Source organism: Nelumbo lutea, chromosome 5 (assembly GCF_056320005.1).
Source record: "Nelumbo lutea isolate HS-2025 chromosome 5, American lotus-T2T, whole genome shotgun sequence".
Classification (NCBI taxonomy): domain Eukaryota; kingdom Viridiplantae; phylum Streptophyta; class Magnoliopsida; order Proteales; family Nelumbonaceae; genus Nelumbo; species Nelumbo lutea.
The window spans coordinates 19,605,258-19,617,350 of record NC_142688.1 but is presented as its reverse complement, the minus strand read 5'-3'; the positions used below and the strand labels follow the sequence as shown (position 1 = coordinate 19,617,350).

The 12,093-nt window shown below is 38.0% G+C and overlaps 1 protein-coding gene across 10 annotated transcripts; it reads right to left on the bottom strand.

Moving 5' to 3' along the window:
* Positions 1-272: 272 nt before the first annotated feature.
* On the bottom strand, positions 273-9,750 carry LOC148850792 (Tetrapyrrole (Corrin/Porphyrin) Methylase). 10 transcript variants are annotated; one of them, XR_016099941.1, is made up of 12 exons: positions 9,465-9,749; positions 8,291-8,358; positions 6,144-6,240; positions 5,926-6,054; positions 5,623-5,731; positions 5,372-5,516; positions 4,185-4,227; positions 3,200-3,373; positions 1,728-1,852; positions 1,570-1,616; positions 857-908; positions 273-764 (listed from the first exon to the last, which is right to left on the bottom strand). XR_016099941.1 is itself a non-coding variant. In XM_088947766.1 (10 exons), the coding sequence occupies exons 1-9, from the start codon at positions 9,696-9,698 to the stop codon at positions 1,740-1,742; spliced, it is 1,116 nt and encodes a 371-aa protein (XP_088803892.1). In that variant the 5' UTR covers positions 9,699-9,750; the 3' UTR covers positions 273-687; positions 1,728-1,739. The 10 variants fall into 10 exon arrangements, 2 of the variants coding, with proteins under 2 accessions (XP_088803892.1, XP_088803893.1); XR_016099935.1 differs by having other exon boundaries at positions 1,728-1,856; positions 9,465-9,748; XR_016099939.1 differs by having other exon boundaries at positions 273-687; positions 1,728-1,856; positions 9,465-9,748.
* Between the last annotated feature and the right edge of the window lie 2,343 nt (positions 9,751-12,093).

Here is a 12,093-nt window from a genome sequence, read left to right as displayed (position 1 = left end):
AACCACGGGTATTGTAGAGGTGGTAATCGATCAACTGGTATTCATCAAATTTGGTCAAAGTTCTTCCAGTATCATATCCCTCAGGCATCTTGGATATTGCTGTGAGCCCGTGCCCTTAAAATTAAGGCATTTTCAGAAATCAAATACAGCCTTACGCCCTTTGTATTTTCGTCCAATCAAACAGAAAAACACAAGGAACGCAATCTGATATTGAGACAAGTGGGTGTAGTTTAGTTAACCTTTCAAACCTATGGTAAGTACTCTGATTCTCAAGCCCAAACATTCATACAAACGTTAAAGAATCATTAGTTGATACATCCGAGAGGTGTTTTTTCGGTAAGGATACATCCAAGAGTGGTTAAACACGTCAAAAACGAAGGCATCATTTCTACTGACAAGACACTCATTTGGCAGGACATGAAGCTGCAAGCTTTTCTATAGGAATCATACAATGGTAAGGAAGCTGGATCATGTACAAGAAGGAAAAAAATCCATGTAAATACAAACATGCATTTTCCAGATTAATGCAGTTTGGAATTCTGGAATAAAAAATTAGTAGACTTCATGACCTCCCTAAATCCGCATACTGGTCTCCATGGTTTGGATCATATTGGCAATTCTTGCGTGGCCAAGAAACCTTTTCTGGCAAATTATTTAAAATAGACCAGTAATCTGGTCCCTCGTACTCTGTTAAAGCAGCATCAGCAGTCAACTGTCAGTTCACCATAGCCAGTCCTTAAGTGTATTGGGGTAATTTGAAAGTCCTGACAGATTTAGTTGTATATTACTATTTTAAGCACAAATAGGTTAGATTCGTTAGAATGACTTCAGGAATTTATTCTGAAAGTAAAATCACCAGAGTGCCGGTGCCTATGTTCAATGTTCTTGATATCTTGCTAATTCAGCATCTGCATTTGAACCTCAGACGCCTTAGTTTAAATTATAAGGTGAAAAGACCTAGTGTTATTGTTCATTAAAACATTGCTACATCTGTCTCCTCATGTAAAAAGTGCCTACATAGTGGCTATTTCGGGAGATGGGATTCAGTGCTCACAAGACCGCACTCAAACTGTTCTCGCAGCCTTTTACAGCCGTGCATTGGGAATATTTCCGTACTTATATGTTTTTTTTTTCATGGGGAGATATTCCCAATGCATGGCTGCAAGGGACTTGCGAACGGTGTGAGCATGGTCTTGTGAGGACCAAATCCAGTTTCCTATTTCGGCTTATTACCGCAAAAGGTAAAAAGCAGAAACCAAAGCAGCTATAAGTAATTCCTAGTCAATTGTGGGATGATAACCCCTTTGGCACATGGCTGCTTGTGGTAACTTCCCAGAGTATAGATCTCCTCCCAACAAAAAACATTCCAACATGATCTGTGTCAGCATATCTCATACATGGTGGGTCCCAGTCTTATGGCAAGATGTGCAGACACAGATCACGCTGGAAGCGTGTTGAGACAGTTTTTGTTCGGAGGACTGAGGAGATTCCAACTCTTTTCCAAAGCCGATCAACTAGCCTATAGAATAGAACAAAGCAATTCAAGCATAGTTCTTAGTAGAAGGATACCACGCAAACAAGTCAATTATCTTGATTTGAGTCATCCGCTGCCTCAACTGGCTTTCCAAATTTCCTCAGTGCAAGTGAATATATTCCAAAGCCAATCAACTAGCCTATAGAATAGAACAAAGCAATTCAAGCATAGTTCTTAGTAGAAGGATACTCACCACGCAAACAAGTCAATTATCTTGATTTGAGTCATCCTCTGCCTCAACTGGATTTCCAAATTTCCTCAGCGCAAGTGAATATATTGTTTTTCTTTTGACTGATGTTCCCTCAGATACCAATTTCACTGCCTAAACAACCAAATTATAAGAGAGGAAAAGAAAAGTAGCCCCCTAACAAGCATGCTAGTATTACATTAGAAAAAAAGATGGCTAAATCAGATGAAACTGTATGACTCAGATAAATTTCACCAAATGAAAAACAAAACTATATTTAATAAAGAACATTTTACGTGGAGTGTTTGGTTATATTATTGAAAAAATATTTCGAGAGTAACTAGCTTCATTAAAAAGAACCATGCTTTACCATCAAAAGCTATGCTCATTCAGCTAGAACAATAATACAAACAGGACGTTTGTAGGGCTGCCAATGGCCCAGATCCAGTTCGTATAACCTGGATATGAGCTTGATCCTAATAATAATTTGGGTATGAATTGAATCCTATCCTATCTATTAAATTTGGTTGGAATAGGAGCAAATTCATATATTATATCATTAATCAAATAAGCAAAATTGATCTGGATAAAACATTATTAATAAAATTGAACTGGAAATGGTTCTACATTTATTATTAAATGAGTTACAAATAAGCTGGTCCCCATTGCCGCTTGTTGGACATTGTGGAAAGGGCGCAACAGGATAATCTTTGAGGGTGCAGTGACGCCAAGGGAAGCTATAGTGGACAAGATTGAGAGGTGTCAATGTCATTGCTTGGGCTGGCTGCCATGAGTTTCAGAATTTGAAATATATAGTCACTTTAAATACAATTGAACCAAGTCATCTTTATGATCTTTTTGTGCCTTGATTAGATTTTTTGAAGCCAGGGCTGTTTTTTGTCCATATTTCTTTTCTCTTCATGAACAGCCTCATCTACTCTTGTACATGCTCTGAGGGAAGCTCACCCTCCTTTCGAATACAATCTTACACCTTTCTTAAAAAATGAATAATTTCCAAGAGGCTTGTACTTAAACACATTAGTAAAAAATAAGATGGTAAAATCAACTTTATACAAGTTACTTGAATGCAAATAACATAGATATGGTAATGTTAGGTTGTAATGGGGTGGATCCATATTTGGTCCAATTATATTTGAGATTTGCAATTGGCATAATCAAATTGGATTAGGGATTTAGATTTAGGCAGTCAAATACTGATGGCATCCCCAAGTCTGATCAACTTCAAAATGATTTATGATATTTCCACATCATTTCTGAAAGAGATGCTTAAATGTAAAATCCAGAACCTAAATGGCACATTTGATTATAACGCCTCCAGTTTATAAAGACCTATATGGTTTTAAGTAATGTAATTATCAGGAACTACCCCAATTTATGCCCATGATTTGTAACCAAAAAAAAAACACACACAAAGTAAAAAAAATAAATAAATTTAATAAGCCAAAAGACTTGATTACCGTGGAAAGGCTATGGCCATGGGAGATCAGATCTCTCAGTTCACACTCCAGTTGAGCTTCTGACGGAGCTTCAAAAATTGATTTAGCCTTTCCTTCAATCAAGAGTGTGATTTCTCCCTTTGGTTGGTGAGTTGAGAATGCCGCTTTTGCTTCCCCTAAAGTGCCCTGCCAAAACTGGGGCATTATCTCTATTAGTTCAAGAACCACATAAAAGGAATATTTGTCATTGCAATATATGTGATGTGAACCAATCCATAGGAGATGGACCTCTAACTCATTGAAGCATTTGAAATAGCATGTCAAGCTTGCTAGACTAAGGACTCAAGGATCCTCAAATAGTGCAGGAAAATTCATTGATTTGACCAATAATGTTGATAAAGAACTTCGACTAATACTACAATACATGTTTCCTCACACTTTTCAGATGAAGTTTCTTCAAACTACTTTAGGCTTATGGTTAATGACTGAAATCTCCACTAAGCTCAACTCAGCCTTAATCTTATTTAGGGTTGGTTATATATTGTCTTGGTTGAAAGCTTTTATATGGCTTCCAACCTGACACAACTATTCAGAGTTGGCTATTAGATGCTAAAACATTATTTTCTTGTTCATGAATGGATACTGCTCCATGCATCATCTAGCTGTACAGCCTGTTCAAGGTTAGTTCTAGAACTAGCGAAGTGCACCTAATTTGCAATAAAAGATATCTGGCTCTCTCAAAATTGTATCATCCTAGGATCTTTATAGAGAATGTTAGATACATGTCAAATTATCTCAACAAACCACCAAACCCAAAAGAATGACCGAGGATGGTTAAAAGAAAATAAATAAGCTCCATAATAAATCCGTCTATCATGTAGGTATCATATGAGATATAGGAAGAACTGAACTTCACGATAGAACATCAGTAAAAATGTTTAATAGATGATGGCATTCAAATCTGTAATAAACAGATAAAACACAAGAAATGGGGGACCACATTTACCTCTTCATGAAGTTTTGTGATCTCTCGAGCTATGACACATTGTCTGCAGTGCAAAAATCCAAAAGAGGCCATCATCATAAATTCTTAGTTGTGCATCTCTTACTGATATTGATTGCAAGAATATGTCATAGTTGCACATGTAGTAACAAGTTCAGGGAAAAAGAAACAAAAATTTTTGTGCTGTTTATCCCCTTATCACTCTTTCATTCTTTTCATTGAAACCTGTTTTGGAACAGCCTGAAATTATAGAATCTAAATATTACAAGACAATATCAAACGCATGGAGATCTGTCAGGGTAACTCAGAAATAAGCATATCTCCAACCCTTAGGCTGTTTTCGGTTTGAAGGAAAAAGTAGGGAAAGGTAGGGAAACTTTTACAAACCTTGTATAGGTTTCCCTGCCTTTCCCTACCTTTTCCTTCAAACCAAACATAGCCTTAGTTACAATTCATCAAAAAAACATAGCCTTAGTTACAATTCATCAAAAAAACATAGCCTTAGTTAAAGTAAAGGAGTGTAATTTCATTTTGTGCTTTCACATGCTGAGGAAATGCCTTTATGGTTGTCTTGTTTTTGTATTGTTTCTGCAATCCAGTTAGACCAGTGACCAGTCTAACAAGTTAAGCCACCTAAAAGATTTTTAGATGGTTATGGTTTTCCAGACCAATTACCAAGTTTCTAAAATACTATATAGCTAGATCCTGTCACTAGACAAAAGGTTGCTCATAATTGCAAGTTTGCAAATGGATACTTATGAACTTGGTGATATCTATATTAAAAAAGACCAAATTTAATATCCAATATGGCAAATATGAACCATGGACAAATATAGCTGGTTCATGATACATCCAGAGAAATTTTAGGTTAATTATGCATGAATTTTACGTGAGGGTGGGCCTTGGTCCTGGGTGACCAGGGTGCAAATCTTGGAAACAGCCTCTCTGTGTATCTACAGGAGTAAGGCTGCATACATCTGTCCCTCCCCAGACCCTGCATTGGCAGGAGCCTTGTGCACTGGGCTTCCCTATGCATGAATCTTTTGTATAAAAATGTGATTGTGTATTTATTTGATCAGGAAAAATTCAATTTGAAGTATATAAAAAGATAATTCAAAACTTTTGGAGGTTTTGATAAAAAAAAAAAAAAATCAATTTGAAGTATTGATCAGCAAGGCCTCACATTTTACCTTGAGTCACTGAAGAATGAAGAGGTTTCTTCAAGAAATTGATGAAGCTTGTGTGGAGGAACAAAGAATATCTGTGTTGCAGTTTCATCAGCACAAACCTGCAGTTTCTCTCTTCTTGATCTAGCTTGCTTAGGAAGAAATCCAACTGCAGCAGTAAATGTGAAAAAGGTCATCAAAAAGAGTTTTATTAATAGTGCCTCTGGGAAATTTGACAGTGCCCAATATAAGAGTCAAGTTCCTGAACATATCACCAAATTTAAATCCATCAGTGTCCAAACCCGAGGCAGACAGAGCTGCTATACAAGCAGAAGGCCCAGGGATAGGAATAACAGGAATTTTCTCATTTATACATAACTTTACCTGCACCAAGTGGAAGAATTTATTTTCAGAAAAGTATTCACAATAAATGAACTTTCCGAGTTCCAATTTCACTCATTAACTAACATGTAAGGCACTGCAAGATCCAACAAAAAATAGAAGAGTGCAGTGCAAGCAATTTCAAGTTTGTACTACAATATTACCTTGAGGAAATTTAGAACCTAACAGATACTCACCAGTTCTGTACCAGGGTCACTGATACCTGGTGACCCGGCATCACTGATCAGTGCCACGACATCACCCTGTTGCAACCTCCTCAATATTGTTTTTTCTCGTTGAGATTCATTGAATTTATGATAACTCAGCTGAAAACCTAAAAGACTGCTATTAGAAGAAATTCAAAGCTATATAAATGACCATTCAATTACATAAAACAAGTCACATGAGTACTTACAAGGGGGGTCTTAATATTGTAGTGCTGAAGCAACTTTCCTGAATGTCTTGTGTCCTCTGAAAGTATAACATCTGCTGATCTTAAGATGCGCAGAGCACTGCATCAGTGGTTTAGCATGGGTAAGGAAATGACAGTCAGAAAAACAAGACAATTTATTAAGTTATTATGTTTAAACTTCTCCGATCATATATTTTTCCCCTGATAAAGAGATGTTATTGATGAAAAATCAAGAGAATAGATACAAGAAATCATTCATATAGGCTAGAGACCAGCTTGATACTCCAAATATCAACAAACCAATGTTTTAAAACACAGAGGCATGACACGAGGCATTCCACTACCTAGAGGCATGAGGTGTAGTTCAGAACGTAAGAGGTGTAAGCCTCCCGAACACAAGGAGGCACAAGCCTCCTTAAGAGGAGGGGGGTCAAAAGGAAGAAGGAAGAGGAAGAGGAGGAAGAGGAGGAAGAAGAAGAAGAAGAAGAAGAAGAAGAAGAAGAAGAAGGGGGGGATCTCATTTTTTTCTTTACTTTTAATAAAAACCTTTTATATTAAGAAGAATAAAGATGCACAACACTAGTTGAAGGGGCTGGGGGCAGACCAATTTCTTTCCCCTTATCTTTTCTTCCCTTCCCTTTCCTTTTCTCTCTTTTTTTTCTTCTCTTTCTTTTTCTTTCCCTTCCCTTTCTTTTCTTTTCCTTTCCTTTCCTTTTTTCTTTTTTCTTTTTTTTTCAGTCTTTTTATATGAGGTGTGCATGAGGCGTACACCTCTAGCACGCCTCATGAAAAAAGCACATGAGGCATACGCCTCAGAGGTGTCAGCACCTCTGGCATACGCCTCAGAGGTGTCAGCACCTCTGGCATACGCCTCAGTGCGTTTTGGGAGCACCTCGCCTGGAGGCATGCCTCCCACGCCTTTTAAAAACTGCAACAAACAGAAGACTCCATGAATATGCAGCAAAGCCATTAGTCCACCCTCTGGAGATAAGACCTAAATGCGTTTCATCCCTACTAGTTCCCTGTTCCCTATCTAACTAATAAATCTGCCAGGGACTTAGCAGACCTTCTAAAGGAGGCCTTCAAGCTGTGGATGCTAAAGACTGCACCTCCCTCATAGTGTGGGGATATAAACAAGGGGTTACATTACTCCCCCTCATCCACTTCATTACAACTTGAGAATCCACTTCAATTTTCAATCTGTTATAACCCATTAATACCACTATTTGCAGTCCTTGAAGCAAAAATATTAGTGTAACCTTACTTGAATTTCCATTGCCATTATGAGTTGAATATACAATCAACATCTAACCATCATGATCCCTTAGTGCCCTTTCTTATACCCGAATTTTGAGGATTACCAAAGATATGTCAATCAAAATTAAGTTTCACGGAATTAAATGGAGTGGTGACTAAGATGGAAGACTTTGCACTCATCTAGTACTAGTAGATGAAGCAACAACATGCTGCCAACCCCTTACATCATCATCCATGCTGATGCCCCCAAATACTTCCCTTGACTGGATCTAGTGAACCATTCTGCTATAATGATATAAGTAATGGCTACTTTAGTGATCATTTTGTTATCAAATATTTCAGTCTCTTTCTTCCCATATTGACCATAAAACTACAGCTCTAAGGCATCTCTAATATAATCTTTTTCCTCCAAGAAAATGAACAAAGGCCTGAGAAAGTTGTAAATAGTAACTGGAGGCACCAACCAGACACCAAATAAAGAAAATAAATGCTCTTGAATTAGCTAAAAAAGAGCATGAGGTTAGCAAATGAAAAGTGAATTTACAACCATCCTTTAGAGAATGTCTTTTCTTTTCTTTGGAGCATCTTTTCTTATGTTTGTTAGGAAAATAGTATCTTTGATCCCTATCAGATAATGAGATGGGAATAGTAATATCCTTCATCCATAAATCTGTCCAACAAATTGACATATACCTGTAAGGAAAGAATTTCAGATGTAAGACTAATGAATTTTTTTTTAAGTTTGTCTTTATGCATGCATGCATGTTGAAAGTACATACATATTATTTATGCAAATATTATTGTGGCCAATAAGATAACTAACAAATAAGTAAATAATAAACATATCTGACACTTGCTAAAAATTTCCCACATTCCATAAATACAAAATATACCGTAAGGTAATGTCTTCAAGGTTGCCAATTGGTGTTGCTACAAGGTATAAACCAGACTTCAGAGGGCTCTGCAAGAACATTATTCCATACCAGCATCACTTAAATTGAAAACTACAATAAAATAAAATGTACAAAAAATAGTAACTTATGCATCAAATATGCTCAGCAAGAGATGGATGCCAAGTACTACAAACCTAGTAGGCCACATAAGTATCAAGTAAAGATCAATTTCAAGAAAAGAAAACCTCTTTTGAACTTTGCAAATGCAAATATAAATGTCAGAAAGGACTACATTGAAGCTCCATCAATATGGAGAACATTGATAGTTTGAGACTCATGGTAGGTCCATCTATCAAATTATCTTCTTTGTATCATTGTGCTTAAATTTGAAGTTCTATATCTGTTTGTAAGCCCATAAAAACGACCAATAAATAGTGTTTCATTTACAGGGATGTAACCAATAGCTTCCATTTTTTTGATAGGTTGTCAAGTTATCTGTATGAATGAAACTTTACTTGACTAAATTTAGAACTGAATGGCATTTGGTTGCATTTTATCAAGCTCTTACATCATATCCCTGATCTATTCCTGGCCTACCAAGTGTTTCAAAGAGAAGGTAAATCTTCTGGAACTGGGTAGGCTTTACTATTTATTGGTGTATTGTGTATATGGAAGAAATGAAATAAAAGAATCTTTAAAGAGAGAACCGCTGTTATGGGCAGAATTGAATGCCTCGTCTACTTTTGGGAATCCATATAGAGGAGTTATAGGATTGAACTTCAACTTTTGTAATGACTGGAGAAGTATTATTTTTGAGCATCCAAGGCATGAAAAATTGTATGTAATGTATATGTGGCATTGCTAGTAGGCCATGTAGATTTTGTATAGGAGTCTTTGGTACTCTCTTATCCTTTCTCGTTAATGAAATCACACTATCTATTAAAAAAAAAAAAAAAAACAGAGCTAAGTGACTTCCAATTTAATTTTCTAACAAAATATGTAAATAGTTTTCTAGGATCACATGAGTATTGAGAAGAAAACAAAATTCCAACTAAGGACTCAATGTGTTCCAAGTGCAGTGCGCATGTATTGAATCAGAAACATTGTTTGGAGTTCATGAAATAATTCAGATACCCGCAAAGATGGAGAATATGAATAAAGATAAGTATCTCACCCCTTTTGAGGTTTCATCTGAGCTAAGTACGGTGGTTTCCGTGGGGTTTTGCGAACTCGAACAGAAGGATAAGACGCCATTTCTACGGTACAGAGTAGAAAAGTAAAGGAGAGGGAGAGGCGTAGAAGTTGCTACTGTTACATCATAAACGAGGTTGGGAAATCTCGAACGCCATAAGAGAACAGTTGGAGCCAAAGAAAACATCCGTGGAACTCGGAGGATGAGCATCGCCATTTCTCTCTCTCTCTCTCTCACATACACACACAGTGTTTGTTCAATGTGCGCTGAAGTGGCGCGGGCACGGATTAAGGGGTGGAACTTGGATCGGGCGAACCTAACCCAACCAGGCCCAGCCCAAAGTAGGTCCCTGGCCGAGGGACTCACTTTCAGGGTTCAGCATTGAGTTGTGGTTTGGTTCAGACCCACCAAGGCACCGACACCATAATACCAGGTCGCGGCCCAAATTAGTATAATAATCGCATTAAGCATGTAATAGGCACCCTCTGATTTGCCACGTTTTCACTCTCCTTGTCCATATTAGCCTATTCCTACATTTCTTTATTGGAAGGAGACTGGTTTAATATCACCAAATCATGGTTTTAAAAAACAACCCAGAAATGGAATCGTTCCGGCCACCAATTTTTGGGTTGATGGTTCAACCGTTTGATTCAAATGGATGGTTTGTTCTGACAACAAAAATTTAAAAATAAAAAATAGCCAAAACCGTTGAACGAATTGACAATTCGACTACCCATGTCAACATGTCGTTGATCGATTCAATGGTTTTTGGCTAGGGACTGATTCCCAAGCCAAACGATCTGACCATCTGGGTCAAGTGCAATTCGAAAATCATGCACCAAATTTAAGAGGTCTATTGTCTATACCTGCTCAATTATCCACCAAAATCTGAAAATACTGAACGCATATGAACATTGAGACTCTGTTTACTTTGCAATTTCATTTGCACTAATAGCTCGATTTGGAAGGAATAAAATGCAAAACCTTATATTTTGTATTATTTTATATTTGTATTTATATTCTTTTCAAATTGAGCCAATACAAAAGTATGGGAGTGTAAATGAAGAATTTGTGAATTTTTAAAATATTTTTGCTTTAATTTGTTTCAAAATTCTCTCTTATCACCCTATGTATACATATTTAATGTATTGATTTTTTGGCTAAGTACCTCCTCATTTGGTCTACTTCCAAGTGGCCGATGACTCAGGCCGAAGTGGAGAACTTTGACTTCCGAGCTGAATCGAGCTGGGCAGGCTAGGTGGCGAGCTGACTATAGTATCGAGTTTCCTATGAGGTGTCGAGCTGACCAGGTGGTGAGTTGCCTGTGAGGTGTCAGGTTGACCATATGCCAAGACGTCTGTGAGGTGCCGAGCTGGATTGATGAGCTTCGTTGCTCTTTAGAGACCTGCAAGGAACCAAATGTCAGAGGACCCGGGGTGGCTAACCCGGCGTGGTCGCTCTGATGCTTAAGTCAGTACTCTCATAGTAGACTGCAAGCTAACAATCACAAAGTATGAGAGCTAGAATTTGCTTACTTGCCCCTATGTCATTGGGGTTGGTGCCCTTATATAGGCATTGTTTGGCATGGGCTTCATGCACCATATCCGAGATTTCTGAGAAGTCGTCTGAGTGGTCCGAGATTCTCTGAGGTAACCGCCATGCACGTTGACCATCCTCCGGATCATGTGGACCAACTTCCAATGATCGTGGGAGTGTTTGGATATGCATGCCGAATTCGTCGACAAGCATGTCTTGCAAGTCGCTAGGTCAGCGCATGTGCCAAGTCGCCAGGTTGGCACCTGTGCTAGGTTACTAGGTCATGCCTGGGCCAGGCCGCCAGGGCTAGGCCGCTAGGTCGCGCCGGTGTCAGGCTGCCAGCTTGCGCTGGTGACAGGCCACCAAGTCTATGCCAAGTCGCGCTTTTGCCAAGCCGCGCCTGTGCCAAGCCGCCAGGTGAGACACCATCAACTTGGCTAAGGCAAGTTGTTGTCAAAGTGGCTCCAGGTGTCACCTAGTTGTTCCGAGGTACCATGTGTCACAATATCATTGGAGGGTCAAATCCGCCCTCATCAATATTCAAGAGCATAGTGCCATATTTATCTCCATCCTAGCTTATCTATATGATACGTGATACCAATATTTTGACTCTTCGTTTTATTTGGACAGAGTGGATATGGCTAAATTCAAGCATAAGGCTGGCTTATTAAAAGAAAGAAGAAGAAATAGGGGTTGGCTTGACCCGAATACCAGCTCGAATTGCATCGAAAGTCTGAATTAATCAGTTGAATCTAGAGTCCAATGTGTTTTTATCAACATTGCATTCTATGATTCCAAATGCTACAACGAGCAGTCGGCCCCATATAATATATAATAAATTAATAATCGAGTGAAATGGCGAAGGGAAAATTCTAATTTAGTACCTTGAATTTTGGGGTAGTGTTATGTTACTATCTAAACTTTTAAACATGTCAGTGGAGTATCTAAATTTTCAAAAAGTGTTAAATTGGTCATTGTTATTAATCGTTCATTAGTTATTTGTTGAAAATGTCAAAATTATCCTTCAAAAAAAGACATTGTTCATTGTACTCTACCTTGAGACTGAACCGTTTGA